The 15,864-nt window shown below is 32.8% G+C and overlaps 1 protein-coding gene across 1 annotated transcript in view; it reads left to right on the top strand.

Annotated features, from left to right (window-relative positions):
• LOC139511735 (polycystin-1-like protein 1) overlaps positions 1-15,864 on the top strand; it is a gene marked incomplete in the record, with an annotated part of 223,869 nt that overhangs the window by 22,448 nt on the left and 185,557 nt on the right. Inside the window, 2 exon segments of the mRNA XM_071298777.1 lie at positions 12,245-12,450; positions 15,179-15,394. Of these exon segments, the coding sequence (XP_071154878.1) occupies positions 12,245-12,450; positions 15,179-15,394 (422 nt within the window).

The raw sequence follows: 15,864 nt of genomic DNA, 5'->3' as shown, positions 1-15,864 counted from the left end.
AAAATTGAAATCTTGGGGTTCTTTGATATGCTGAATCCAAAAATGTACTTAGATTTTCTATTATGGGCCCAGTTTTCAAGTTGGTCCAAATCAGGATCTAAAATTATTATATTAAGTATTGTGCAATAGCAAGTCTTTTCAATTGCACAGTATTGCGCAATGGCAAGAAATATCTAATTGCACAATATTGTGAAATAGCAAATTTTTTTTAATTAGAGTTATCTTTCTTTGTCCAGAATAGTAAGCAAGAAATATCTAATTGCAAAATATTGTGCAATAGCAAGATTTTTTTTTAATTGGAGTTATCTTTCTTTGTCCAGAATCAACTTAAATCTTTGTTATATACAATATACAATGTATATTCACTTTTTACTACCAACTGATAAATTAAAATAATCTTTACCATTCAGTGATAACAAGCAGTTTTTTTACATCTTAATATTTATGATGTATTTAAATGAGTAGTTATTGTTGCAAACTCCATTAGAAATTTTAATTGAGATTAGTTTTGGAATAAGGGAAAGGGGCATGTGATTAAAAAAATTGGGTTCAATTTTTCTCATTTGAAATTTCATAAATAAAAAAGAAAATTTCTTCAAACATTTTTTTGAGAGGATTAATATTCAACAGCATAGTGAATTGCTCTAAGAGAAAACAAAAATTTTAAGTTCATTAGAACACATTCATTCTGTGTCAGAAACCTATGCTGTGTCAACTATTTAATCACAATCCAAATTTAGAGCTGAATCCAGCTTGAATGTTGTGTCCATACTTGCCCCAACCGTTTAGGGTTCAACCTCTGCGGTCGTATAAAGCTACGCCCTGCGGAGCATCTGGTTAAGTTTATTTTGTTCAATATTCAGTATACTCTACAGATGTGAAGTATTTTAGAGTTTTTGTCAGTTTCTACCCTAAGACAAAAATGCTGACGTATGTAGATGTCCAGTAAGCCTATCTCAATAGAAATCTTCTTTTATCAATTTTTCTTTCTTTCGCCTAGAAACAGTTTGTCTTTCTTACAGAGCCTCATGCAGTTACTGATAAACTGAATTGACACTGATCTTTTAAATATTCATGCATTTTTCATCTAAATTATCATCCAGATTTCTTTATCTGACGTAAATGACATAAATGCACTTCTCAGTGACAGCTTAAATGCTATTCAACTTGAAAAATTGCACAACTATCAAAGTGCAAAATTCCTTTTAGAGAAATCATACGACAATAGGTAATTCTATTTAAATTTCTAAAGATGGTGAACAAGGTAAAAAAAGAGTTTATATTTTGATTAATACACCTTCTCATTTATAGGATTTATGTACCAGTACCCACAGTTTAAAATTAATAAAATATTTCAGAGCAAAAATGTCAAGATTTATTTGTTGCATAATTGTTAAGTTGCTGTAGGGGTTCATATGACATTTAGAAATGATTCAGATATAGTGCAGACTCTGCAAATACTTCTCTTACTCCAATGAAAATAGTTTTAAAACTGAACACCGTAAAATGAGGGATTAAATCCTGTTGAATTTAATAATCCAGACTATTCAGTAGAAGATGATTGTATTGCTTATTGAATGGAAGACCTGTGTTGGCATAAGACATTTTATTTAGTTTGGATGGTTTTGTGGTATGGATAGGTTTCTTTTATGGCATTGATTTTCCTTGAGGTTAATTAATGACTTAAACTGAGATTAAGTTAGAATATCAACCCTCAATGTTATAAATTTAGATTAAATTCATGTTTTATGGTGCAAAACTAAGGTTTATCAGTACACTTTGTGATTTTTGCCCTGATCAAAAAGAGATTAAGGGAGAGAAAAGTGGGAGATAAAAGGAAGATTGTCAGAATACAATGATATAGATTATATGAAGCATACACTTCTGCAGTTCTAATAGTAATCATGATCTGAAATGTTCAAGTTAATTTTATATTTGCTTCAATTAAGAATATGTTTGTGAATTACAATGTGTATTATTTATTTCTCATTGAGAGTAATATTGTTTGGTTTTATTTAACAAAGTTATGAATTTTTTTAACTGTAGCTGCTTTTACTTTAATGGTTGTAGAATTATATTATGACTTGGTTCACAATTAACCTTTCGCTGAAATGTTAAAACTGTTGCCTTTAAAAAAATTCAACAGTTTGAGCATTATTCATTTGAAAGTTGAATATCTAAGAAAAATTTTCAATATTAATAATTTGTATCCAGTGTATACATGTCTTCACATTGTAGGAAAAACTTTATTTTAATCTTCATCTTTTCATGCCTTAGCCAGTCAATAAGTTTTGCATTTCAAAATTAGAAATAACCTTTTTAAGTCTTATTACATAGCAGGGCCTATTATTAGGGTATAATCATGTTAGTGTCTTGAAAAGATATGTTTATATCAAAATCTGTACTTACCTGTCTGAAAAACATTTGCAATTACCCTTTGGTATATATCCCCTTGCAATCACTAACTTTTAAATTATCTCCCTTTAACGTTCTCCTGAATAGAAGATCACTTTACCTTCAGCGAAAATGGCTACAGCCGTGATCGCATTTGGTGTTACAGCGATCGTTAATATTTTAATAGGAAAATATAGACATCGAGCTAAATGGACATGATGGAAGACAAGTTAAGTGTAGCTCGCTTATAAATGTGTTGGACACGCATGAAGAATGCTACAGACATCGTATATGTCACAAGGCTTTTCCGTGCAATATTTGCCGGGAATTGGATGACGATAGGCAATCAATAGTCGATAAGATGTTAGAGAAAGCCAGGTCAAAGCTTTCTTTTTCTGCGAATACCGTTAATCCTTCTATGCAGGAGGTAGGCAAGAAACTTGCATCTACGGCAAAGCTGAGTGAATTGGCGTCACCGGAAAAGCATGACAAACAATCAAAAGTCTGAACTGATCATGGTGCAGATGATCGTGAGACTCAAAGTACAGGAGTACATTACGAAGCAGCGAATTTAACAGATTTATAGCAGATCAAGTGCAAATGCAATTGAAAAAATTGTTACCACAGTCACAAGCTTAAGGCTTTAATGCAAGCGATGCATGTTCAGATACTTTGAATAATAAACATATGCATGCTTCTTTTGACTCGATACATTGAATAATAAACATATGCATGCTTCCATTGACCCGAGTTGTGAAATATCTGAAAGTCAATCTTTTTCTAGGCCAAGGTTCCCACTATAGTAAATTTATGCCATCTGATAATCAGATTTCAGGTTTCCCATGAAATTGAGGATGAAATAAGTATGGGTGGTTCAGCTATTTCTGATGAAAATAATAATGATGCCCACTCTCAGTCACAACCTTCTTATGATAAAGAATTTTCTCTGTTTAGTGAAGGAGCACCAGGATCTACTGATCCAATTCAATGGAACAATTTTCTGCATAAATTAACAGTTAAATTGAAAATAGATTGTTCAGAGGAGACTGAAGTAGAGTCAGTCAGAACTTCCTATTTGCCTTCAAGACTAAATCCTGGCAATTCAGATAAAGCATCTCATTTGACATTACTTTTAGAGTGTTGAAAAGGAAGCTACATGTATGTCTGGTTGACTTAAAAATGGGTCAGTTCGCCTAAGAGATGATAAGGCTTTTATGGTGTTGAAAAAAGATTTCACAGAATTTTGTTCACCCCCAAGGCTTGATGATAATATAGAGGAAGGTTTGTCTCCCACTATGGGCAATAAGAAAAAAGGTTTTGTAGACTGTAAAAAGTTTTCACACTCTTGACCTTCCTTCCATAAGGAAATGGATTCTGAATTTAATAAAGTTGACAACTTAGCTAGAACATTATGTTAAGAAGTGTTTCATATGGCTATTTAATAACAAGCTATATTGATGTTTCTGATTCAGAGGAAGACAGGGTAGAAGCATGTTCAGCTTTAGTAGCATGTTTTAAATCAATGGCAGATATGACTTCATGTATAGTTGCTAATTCTGTTATAAATAAAAGGAAAATTTTCTTAAAAAATGTAGATTTCACTAGCAAAGCCACATCAGCTAAATTGTTAAATTTACTTTGAATGGCACAAAACTTTTTGGTGGTAAATATTTTGATACTTTGCATTCCTCTGCTGAAAATATAAGAGATGCTAAAGAAACACAAAACGTTTTATCGTTCTTCATTTGTTCCTGGAGGGCAAAAATTTGATGAAGGATCTAGAAAAAGAAAATGTCGAGAAACTTCTAATGTAACCTACAGCAAACCTGTAAAAACATCAAGATATGATAAGCAGGATTTTAATGACCGTCGTGGCACTTTTTGTGCCTTGCCAGCAAAACAAGGAGGAAAAGGATCTTTTTTATGGAAAAATTCTTCCAAGAAAAATTTCAAGAGATAAACAATTATTTGTCTGCGGTAAGTCTCCAGGTAGAAACGGGGTTGTTACATTACCACAGTCAGTTGTTTCAAATAACTCAAGACAATGTAGTACTTTAGATAGTGAAGAATGGTTTAATTTTAATTTTCGTAAGTCTTTCAGCTTTTACATGAGTAAAAGAGACAGTTGTACTTAGAGTAGGTGCAAAAAGGTCTTCTATATTAGAAGAGGTCAAATCTTTGTTAGAAAAACATGCTATAGAACCTGTCCCGAAAAGTGCAGAAAATCAGGGTTATTCCAGTACAATATTCATGGTACCAAAACGACAAGGAGGTCTCAGACCAATTCTAAATTTAAAACCACTGAACCAGTTTGTCATACCTCATCACTTCAAAATGGAAACCCTCCGATCTATTCTAAAAAGTCTGAAAATTGGGGACTGGGCAGTAAAACTGAATTTGCAAGATACATATTTCGATATCCCAATTCACAAGCATTACAGAAAGTTTCTCCGCTTCAGCATTTTGGGAAATAAGTATCAATACCGAGCTCTACCATTCAGTCTACCATCGGCTCCTAGGATTTCACAAAAGTGAAAACAAATGATTCACATATTTATGTACCTGGACGATTGGATGTTAAAAAACAGCAGCAAAGTAAAGCTGACAAAACAATTACAGTACACTCGGGAATTATTAAAAAATGAGTTTGATAATCAATGTGAAAAAAATCTTGTTTAGGTCCTACTCAAATAATAGAGTATCTAGGAGCAGTGATTAACTTAAAAGAAGGTCTTTTTTTCCGTCTCTAGAGAGATTAAAAAATATAAGTCAGCTGATTCAAATATTCCAAAATTCACAAACAGTAGAGGCACGTGTAATGTTGAGACTACTTGGTCTAATGGCTTCATGCATAGATTTAGTTCCATGGGCCCGACTGCGTATGAGACCACTTCTGCTTTATCTTCTAGTTTGGTGGATACCAGCTCTACACAGTGTAAATTATTTGATTCCACTGTAACAACCACTTCCGGAACATCTATTCTGGTGGCTAAACTGAAGAAATTTTTTCAAGGGCATGTTATTAGAACAGGAATCTGCTCAGGTGACTCTAGTGACAGATGTGTCACAGTCGAGATGGGAAGCTCATATAAACAATTATCAGATAGCAGGTGTTTGGCCCCGACAGTACAAAGTGAAACACATCATTTGGCTAGAACTCAAAGCTGTGCAGTAAAAATAGCACTGCAAACATTTCTGATATAAGTACAATTCAAAAGCGTGCTAGTGAGAACAGACAATGCAACTGTCGTCAGTTATCTGAACAAACAGGGAGGTACCCGATCCCCAGAGCTTTGTTACTTGGCATGGGATCTTTTGAAATGGTGTATAAATCACAATGTCAAAATCCAAGCTGTTCATATTCTGGGGGGAAAAGAATATTATAGCAGATGCCCTGTCAAGAGGGAAAATGACCATTCGTTTGACAGGATGGCATTAAATATGACAAAAGTGAATTTTTTGTTCCTTCAGCTAGGAACACCAGTAATAGATCGGTTTGGGAATTCAATGAACAAGAAGCTGCCAGTGTTTTGCTCTCTTAGGCCGGAAGAAACAGCAGTGTCAATAGATGCACTGTCGATAAATGGACAGGTCTATTTGCTTATGCCTTCCCTCCACCGATAATTCTAAACAAAGTATTACAAAAGAAACAGAAAGAGGACTGTGTAATTTTACTGATAGCGCCAATGTGGCCGAGACAGTCGTGGTACAGTCAACCTCTCAACCTGTTAAAAGACTTTCCAATACAACTGCCTGTCCAACAAAATCTATTAAGTCAAAATGGAATTCTTCATCCAAATCCAAGTGTTCTAAATCTTGTAGCTTGGAAAATGTCAAAAGATCATACAATGCAAAAGGATTTTCACCAAAAATTGCTTCAATTATTTCCAATGCATGAAAACAGTCTACACAGACAGTTTATAATGCAAGACTCAAGCTGTTTTGAAAAGATATGTCATATTTGCCACTGGTTGTTTCACATCCATTAATTATCAATTAATGTTTATTGATTTTCATGTTCCAGTGTTTTCTTTGTGTAAAATTTCTTACAGATCTATTTTGTCAACATTTGAGTTACATAAAAGGATGGTTATTCTTCTACATTAAAGAGACGAGTTCTCTAGGAAAGATTCCTATTGGTGTTGTTTGCTCCCTACTAACATTTCAAGAATTTAAATTCCATTAAGTTTCACATTTTAGAACAATTGTTCATTTGAATATTGTATTTTTATAGCACATAATAGATTTTTGAAACAAACATTTACAAGTTACAAGCACATTAAGATCTTATGATACTATGTGATATGCAATTGATGCCTATGTTTTACTAATGACTAGCTGTAAATCATTAGCAAATTAGAACTAAACTTTTAATGGTTATAAAATTGTAAGACCTTTTGCAAATAACAGGAACAGACAAATTATGTCAAAATGGGTAAACAAATTTTAAAACCCAATAAACAATTAAAACATACAGAACTGGACATAAATCAAAAGCAAGGAGACTCCAAAGAACAGTTAAAGCAAACAAAACTGGACATAAATCAAAAGTAAGGAAACTGAGAAACTGAAAAACAAATTCAGAACAGATGCTCTGCAGGGTGCAGCTTTATACGACCGCAGAGTTAGAACCCTGAACAGTTGGGGCAAGTATGGACACATCATTCAAGCTCTGAATTTGGATTGTGATTAAATAGTTGACACAACATAGGTTTCTGACACAGAATGAATGTGGTCTAAGAACTTAAACTTAAAAACTTAAAATTTTTAAATTGGACATTTACCTATTATGGTCCAGTATCATTAATCTAAATACATGGTTAGATTCAGCAAATCAAAGAGCCCCAAGAATTTAAATTTTGATGAAATCAAATAAAGCTCAATGTTGGACCCTTTAAACCTCAATGTGGACCAATTTGATAACCCTGTCCAAATATCAAAAATCTAAATACATGGTTAGATTCATCATATATCAAAGAACCCCATATATTCAATTTTTGTTAAAATCAATCAAAGTTTAATTTTGGACCCCGATTTGGACCAACTTGAAAACTGGGCCCATAATAAAAAATCTAATTACATGTTTAGATTCAGCATATCAAAGAACCCCAAGAATTCAATTTTTGTTAAAATCAAACTTAAGTTTAATTTTGGACCCTTTGGACCTTAATGTAGATCAATTTGAAAACGGGACCAAAAATTAAGAATCTACATACATAGTTAGATTTGGCATATCAAAGAACCCCTATTATTCAATTTTTGATGAAATCAAACAAAGTTTAATTAGGCCCCTGATTTTTAAACTGTTGAAACTATAACTCCCAAAATCAATCCCAACCTTCCTTTTATGGTCATAAACCTTGTTTAACTTTCATAGATTTCTATTTACTTATACTAAAGTCATGATGCAAAAACCAAGAAAAATGCTTATTTGGGCCCTTTTTGGCCCCTAATTTCTAAATGGTTTGGACCAAAACTCCCAAAATCAATCCCAACCTTCCTTTTGTGTTCATAAACTTTGTGTTCAAATTTCATAGATTTCTATTTACTTATACCTAGGTTATTGTGCGAAAACCAAGAAAAATGCTTATTTGGGCCCTTTTTTGGCCCCTAATTCCTAAACTGTTGGGATCAAAACTCCCAAAATCAATCCCAACCTTCCTTTTGTGTTCATAAACCTTGTGTTTAAATTTCATATACATGTGTATTTCTATTTACCTTTAACTAAAGTTATAGTGCGAAAACCAATGTGTCTTCGAACGACAATGATGCCAACGTCATACCAATATATGACCGCAAAATATTTTTGCGGTTGTATAAAAAATTAAAAAAGAGACCTTTGTAACTAATAGCTTTGCAAAATGCCATGTTCTATAAAAACTTGAGTATAGTGAGGTGTTCAGAATTGCATCCTACTTGTTATGTTGTTATATTACCCAGCAGTTAAAGCTGGAAACAGGTTAGGTTCTGCAATGATGAAAAATAAGTACAAGAATTTGAAGCATTAATAGAATTAAAGGTTGATAGATTTTGATTTTTAGTACCTTGTTGTATACAGACATGACAGATGTCTTATGATAGGAAGGATCATTTTGTTGTATATCAATTTGTATTCATATTTTCATGATTCAGCAACTGCTTATAAAATCTGTATACAAATGTATATTTATTTTATGGCCAGCAACAAAATTTTTGGTGCCATATAGTTTTACCCTAGTGTCCGTTATTCTGTCATTCCATCATTCCGCAAAAAACCATAATACAGAGTTTTTTCTTAATGCCTTCAGATATTGGGGTGATTTTTGGTATGTTAGTTTTACAGATCAAGTTTAAGTTTCATTCTGCTCAGCTAATTTTTGCAGAAGTTAAGGGCTTTGACTTTGATAAATTGTTGAAAATCACAGTTATGCAGATTTTTTTTTTCTTAAAGCCTTCAGATATTGGGCTGATTTTTGGTATGTGAGTTACCCATGATAAGTTGCAGATCAAGTTCAAGTTTCGTTCTGCACGGCTAATTTTTGATGTAATTTTGGGGCTTTGGACTTTGATAAATTTTTGAAAAACACATTATACAGATTTTTTTTCTAAACACCTTTAGATATTGGGCTGATTTTTATACGACCGCAAAATTTGAAAAATTTTTCGTCGTATATTGCTATCACGTTGGCGTCGTCGTCCTCGTCCGAATACTTTTAGTTTTTGCACTCTAACTTTAGTAAAAGTGAATGGAAATCTATGAAATTTTAACACAAGGTTTATGACCACAAAAGGAAGGTTGGTATTGATTTTGGGAGTTTTGGTCCCAACATTTTAGGAATAAGGGCCAAAAAGGGCCCAAATAAGCATTTTCTTGGTTTTCGCACTATACCTTTAGTTTAAGTTAATAGAAATCTATGAAATTTTGACACAAGGTTTATGACCACAAAAAGAACGGTTGGGATTGATTTTGGGAGTTTTGGTTTCAACAGTTTAGGAATTAGGGGCCAAAAAAGGGCCCAAATAAGCATTATTCTTGGTTTTCGCACAATAACTTTAGTTTAAGTAAATAGAAATCAATGAAATTTAAACACAATGTTAATGACTACAAAAGGAAGGTTGGTATTGATTTTGGGAGTTTAGGTCCCAACAGTTTAGGAATTAGGGGCCAAAAAGGGACCCAAATAAGCATTTTTCTTGGTTTTCGCACCATTACATTAGTATAAGTAAATAGAAATCTATGAAATTTAAACACAAGGTTTATGACCATAAAAGGAAGGTTGGTATTGATTTTGGGAGTTTTGGTCCCAACAGAATAAGGGGCCCAAAGGGTCCAAAATTAAACTTTGTTTGATTTCATCAAAATTGAATAATTGGGGTTCTTTGATATGCCGAATCTAACTGTCATGACTGTGTATGTAGATTCTTAACTTTTGGTCCCGTTTTCAAATTGGTCTACATTAAGGTCCAAAGGGTCCAAAATTAAACTTAGTTTGATTTTGACAAAAATTGAATAAATGGGGTTCTTTGATACACCAAATCTAACTGTGTATGCATATTCTTCATTTTTGGTCCTGTTTTCAAATTGTTCTACACTAAAGTCCAAAGGGTCCAAAATTAAACTTAGTCTGATTTTAACAAAAATTGAAATCTTGGGGTTCTTTGATATGCTGAATCCCAAAAATGTACTTAGATTTTTTATTATGGGCCCAGTTTTCAAGTTGGTCCAAATCAGGATCTAAAATTATTATATTAAGTATTGTGCAATAGCAAGTCTTTTCAATTGCACAGTATTGCGCAATGGCAAGAAATATCTAATTGCACAATATTGTGAAATAGCAAATTTTTTTTTAATTAGAGTTATCTTTCTTTGTCCAGAATAGTAAGCAAGAAATATCTAATTGCAAAATATTGTGCAATATCAAGATTTTTTTTTAATTGGAGTTATCTTTCTTTGTCCAGAATCAACTTAAATGTTTGTTATATACAATATACAATGTATATTCACTTTTTACTACCAACTGATAAATTAAAATAATCTTTACCATTCAGTGATAACAAGCAGTTTTTTTACATCTTAATATTTTATGATGTATTTAAATGAGTAGTTATTGTTGCAAACTCCATTAGAAATTTTAATTGAGATTAGTTTTGGAATAAGGGAAAGGGGCATGTGATTAAAAAAATTGGGTTCAATTTTTCTCATTTGAAATTTCATAAATAAAAAAGAAAATTTCTTCAAACATTTTTTTGAGAGGATTAATATTCAACAGCATAGTGAATTGCTCTAAGAGAAAACAAAAATTTTAAGTTCATTAGAACACATTCATTCTGTGTCAGAAACCTATGCTGTGTCAACTATTTAATCACAATCCAAATTTAGAGCTGAATCCAGCTTGAATGTTGTGTCCATACTTGCCCCAACCGTTCAGGGTTCAACCTCTGCGGTCGTATAAAGCTACGCCCTGCGGAGCATCTGGTTGGTATATAAGATAACCACAATCAGTTAAAGATCTAGTGTAAGTTAAGTTCCGCTCCGCATTTTTGCCTAAATTAAGGATTTACAACTTGGAAAATTGTTGAAAATCAGTTACACAGACTTTTTTTCTATAAGCCTCCAGATTTTGAGCTGATTTTTTATATGTGAGACTACCATCATGTTTGTGTCCTCATGTGTTATTGAAATTGCAGTTCTTTTAACTTTTTGAGACAGGGCCAATAGTGTCGCTTTGACACATCTAGTTTCACTTAATTCAATTTTTCACTTGTTATACATAATATTGTTAAGTTTTTGTGGGTGTCATTTTCTCAGATACTCTTAAACAATAAATTAAATCAGTTTACTAGGTGTGTGGAATGATGTAAAGTGTAAATGTCTGAGTCTGAAAGGGTTCATCTGACCTTGACCTCATTTACATGGATGATAATGTTTAGTTTATATGATACTTGTAAAAAACTTTCAAAACTAATGATGATGAGTAATGCAGGCATTGCATTTCAGCCTACACATAAAGTACTATTGATTATTGAATATTTAAAGCACTGTTGGGGTATGATTAGAATGAATTGGTGTTGTCAAATCCGACTGTTTTGCCTAACCGGTAACATGGATACTCGATCTACTGATTAACTGGTTAACCGATAGTTTAAGTTGATGTTTGAAGCCTTATGACAAAAGAGATGATTTAATTTCAGCTTCCCAAATGAAAACCACCCCTTTTTTTGGCCGATCAATGCATTTGAATGAGGACATATAGTTGGAACCCCCCTTTATTCTGTGTTGGGAACCTTCCTTTTTAAAATGGCTGGATCCGCCCCTGATCTCCCAATTGATATGATATGCCCAGGCTTGTATTTCCTATCATGATTTTCCTGATAGAGGATTGCTGCTCACAAGGAAGCTATTAAACCAAGAGTTCAAAATGGTGATGTTGAAATCATGTCTCCTAAATTTTTTTGGATTCAATCACAAGTTGGTTGACCGTGTATGGAATAGTCCTTTCACAGATGATATTGGATATGTTCTTTATGTCGTAACTACAATCCCCTTCCCTTATCACGAATGTGACCTACTGAATTAGACTATTTACCAGATTTGTAATAACATAAGCAGTTGGTGTTGCATGTGGAGCAGGATTTTTATCAAATTTATGAAAATTGAAAAAAAAAATCTGGTTAACCGGTTAGTGTTTTTGGTATTCCATATTCTGTCCTACTGACGGTTAGCCTGTAAACCGTTAACAACCCTACGAAAAGTTCAAGGTAAAAATATAATTTATATAGAATATGAAAATTGATGTATTTCTTATAACAAATTACCTTATAAGACAAGGAAGGTGTTAGTTATCTGTATAACTATAGTGATGTTTTTCAGTTGGAACAGAAGTACAGATGATGAAAACAGTGGTCAGATCTTCCTACCAGTTAGTCATTCTGAGGACTATTGGTCAGTTTACCTAACAAATGGACCTTATATAGATAGTGTGACTTTGAAGTTTGAACAGAAATGGATAGTGGTCAATACTGATGTTGTACTTGAAGTTTCTATAGCAATACCAAAGCTGAAGACCATTTCAAATGGTATGTTTTGTACATATGAAATAGTTGTTTAGGTAACAGTGAGTATAATATTTAATGTTTGTGTCATGGTAATGACAACTTTTGAGTCTCTGAAAGCATATTTTGAAAAAATAGGTGATTTACTTGATTAAACCTCCAAAATATTCTGCTGTACTAGAAAATATCTATGTAGAAAAAACTAGTATCAAGTTTTTTTTTTATCCTGGCAGATTTTGGAAAAAGGTACATAATTGAAAATATAATGCATTCAATTAAAGGTCTTGCATTATTTGCAAATTCTTATATCTATTCTAATTTTTAGCTCACCTGACCTGAAAGGTCAAGTGAGCTTTTCTCATCACTTGGCGTCCGTCGTCCGTAAACTTTTACAAAAATCTTCTCCTCTGAAACTACTGGGCCAAATTCTACCAAACTTGGCCACAATCATCCTTGGGGTATCTAGTTTAAAAAATGTGTGGCTTGACCCGTCAAACTAACCAAGATGGCCGCCATGGCTAAAAATAGAACATAGGGGTAAATTGCAGTTTTTGGCTTATAACTCAAAAACCAAAGCATTTAGAGCAAATCTGACATGGGGTAAAATGGTTGATCAGGTCAAGATCTATCTGCTTAGAAATTTTCAGACGAATAGGACAACCTGTTGTTGGGTTGCTGCCTGTGAAATGGTTATTTTAAGGAAATTTTGCAGTTTTTGGTTATTATCTGGAATACTATTATAGATAGAGATAAACTGTAAACAGCAATAATGTTCAGCAAAGTAAGACCTACAAATAAGTCAACATGACCAAAATTGTCAGTTGACCTCTTAAGGAGTTATTGCCCTTTATAGTCAATTTTTAACAACTTTTCGTCATTTTTTGAAAATCTTCTTCTCCAAAACTACTTTGCCAAATTTAACCAAACTTAGCCACAATTATCATTGTGGTTTATAGTTTAGAAAATATGTCCGATGACCCAGCCTACCAAACAAAATGGCCGACATGGCTAAAATTAGAACATAGTGGTAAAATGCAGTTTTTGCTTTATATCTTTGAAACTAAGACATTTAGGGCAAATCTTTCAAGATTTAAATGTCCATCAGAATAAGATATATCCCCTCACAAATTTTGAGTTGAATCCGACAACCTGTTGTTGGGTTGCTGCCCTAAAATTGGTGATTTTAAGGAAATTTTGCAGTTTTTGGTTATTATCTTGAATACTATTATAGATAGAGATAAACTGTAAACAGCAATAATGTTCAGCAAAGTAAGATCTACAAATAAGTCAGCATGATCAAAATTGTTAGAGGACCCCTTAAGGAGTTATTGCCCTTTATAGTCAATATTGAACAACTTTTCGTCATTTTTGTAACTTGTATAAAAATCATTTCTAAAACGACTTGGCCAAATTTAACCAAACTTGGCCACAATCATAATACTAGGGTATCTATTTTTTTTTAAAAGTGTCTAATGACCCCGCCTACCAACGAAGATGGCCGACATCAGTAAACACATTAACAGGTGAGCGACACAGGCTCTTGAGAGCCTCTAGTTTCATCTTACAATTATTTTGTATGTTGAACTTCAAACTACAAATCTCAGAATACAAGTAACATAAGGATAGGTAAAACAGGTCAAACTGGAAAAGTTGATCCTAGACGAATTTGGCTTTTCTTTTCAGGTCCCTTTTGGTCATAATGTTCTCAACGTTTCTACTGGTAACATTTGTTTAAACTGTAATGTAAACTAGGGTACTTGAATCTGGCTCTTTCCCGATCACATCAATCTAGAGCATGCTTACAGTTGTCAGTTTAATTGAAAGTCTTGGGAAGGAAAAAGATTTTGTTACTTTTTTTAAAGCTAAGTCATATGATTATTAATTATTTATGTGTGTTTCGACTAGTTTTGGTCAATATTAGTTGAGCTTTGGACAGAACGGGAGAATGAATCATTCGACCAATAATCCTATTAGATTTGGACACAATTCATCAGACTTTGTCAGATTGGATGAAAACTTGATGAAGAGGGGAAATTACAGAGGTATTGAATTAGTCTCGAGTGCTTGGATGGTTGAGAATTCTTTTATGTTATTATGTGCTTACAAGTTTTTGTATCTTATAGGAAGATGATATTGTAGAATTCCTATTCATTTTTGTTCAATCTTGATGGATTGACTAGGATGATAAACACTTAATAATCACCATTATACTGGTTTTAATTCTGGGATTGAGGGTGTCCCAGTGGGGACAAAAGTGATCATGGTGGTTTTGTTATAGAATATTTCTTTTGTTTTAAAGGATTGCTTAGCCAAGCTATAAGTTTCATAAACAAAATAATTGTTTAGAAGGTTAAAAAAATATATTCAGATATATAATTACCATTTGTACTTTGAAATTTTTACAATAAAATTATGTACCGATACACTTAAAATTATTTATTTGTCAGGGAGTCTAGCTTTAAAATAACTGTTTCCCTGATAGCAAGCATGAGTTTTTTCTTCCAAAGGCAATTTTATTCTTTACACTTGGTAAGGCTGTATATATTTATACTTATCTGTCTAATTTACATTTAAGACATTGTCTTTACACTCATTATCTGTACACTTCATACAGATGCACTCAGGTGTCACCAAACTTATGAGGAAATTTGCTTCTTGTGTAAAACTTCTTTTACATCAGTTTTTTGTAACAATGATGTATACAATGGTACAAAATAGTAAAAAGATTTAACTGTAATTGATTGTGATTTAGAAATTGGAGATGAAGTGGGACCAGTTAACATCATCATTCAGGAAGACTCCAGGTTGTCTTACAGAAATTATTTGACCAATCAGATGACAGCTGAAACCTGCAGTAATTTTTCAGAAGAGAGAACCAAGAATCAAACCTACACCATAAATCCAGTACAGGAAACAGCTAATTTCACAATTCCATATGCATTTACTGAAGTTGGGGAACAATCTGTTGGTAAGAATGTTATAGTTTATTGAAAAGAAAAAGAAAAAAGAAAAAATTGAAGAAATAAATAAAAAAAATGAAAACATGAACACCATCTAAATTTCATGCATCCAATAGAAAAGTGATGCATGACTTAAATTTCTCCATGTAAAACCACATTCCTGATTAGATGTCGGTCCACATTTCACATTATACCCATACTACTTTGGTACCAGGTACAAGGTAGTTTGAAATCCACAGAATTTAGTTGTATGATACAATCAGGAAATCTGTTCAAAAATGTTTTTCTGAAGTTTTACCCAAGAATAGGCTTAGTATTTTGACTTGACTGACCAAAAGACATTTAAAATGATTTTTGCATTAGTTTCATTGAATCCTAAAATGGATACAGTTATGTGTAGATAAAGCAACTTGACAGAAATTATTTCTTAATCTGAGTTTTATTGTAGTACTTTGCTATTGGGAAGCAAAATAAGAAG

Source organism: Mytilus edulis, chromosome 2 (genome assembly GCF_963676685.1).
Source record: "Mytilus edulis chromosome 2, xbMytEdul2.2, whole genome shotgun sequence".
Classification (NCBI taxonomy): domain Eukaryota; kingdom Metazoa; phylum Mollusca; class Bivalvia; order Mytilida; family Mytilidae; genus Mytilus; species Mytilus edulis.
Note: the sequence above shows the minus strand (reverse complement) of the source record. Positions and strands in the feature narration are given on the sequence as shown.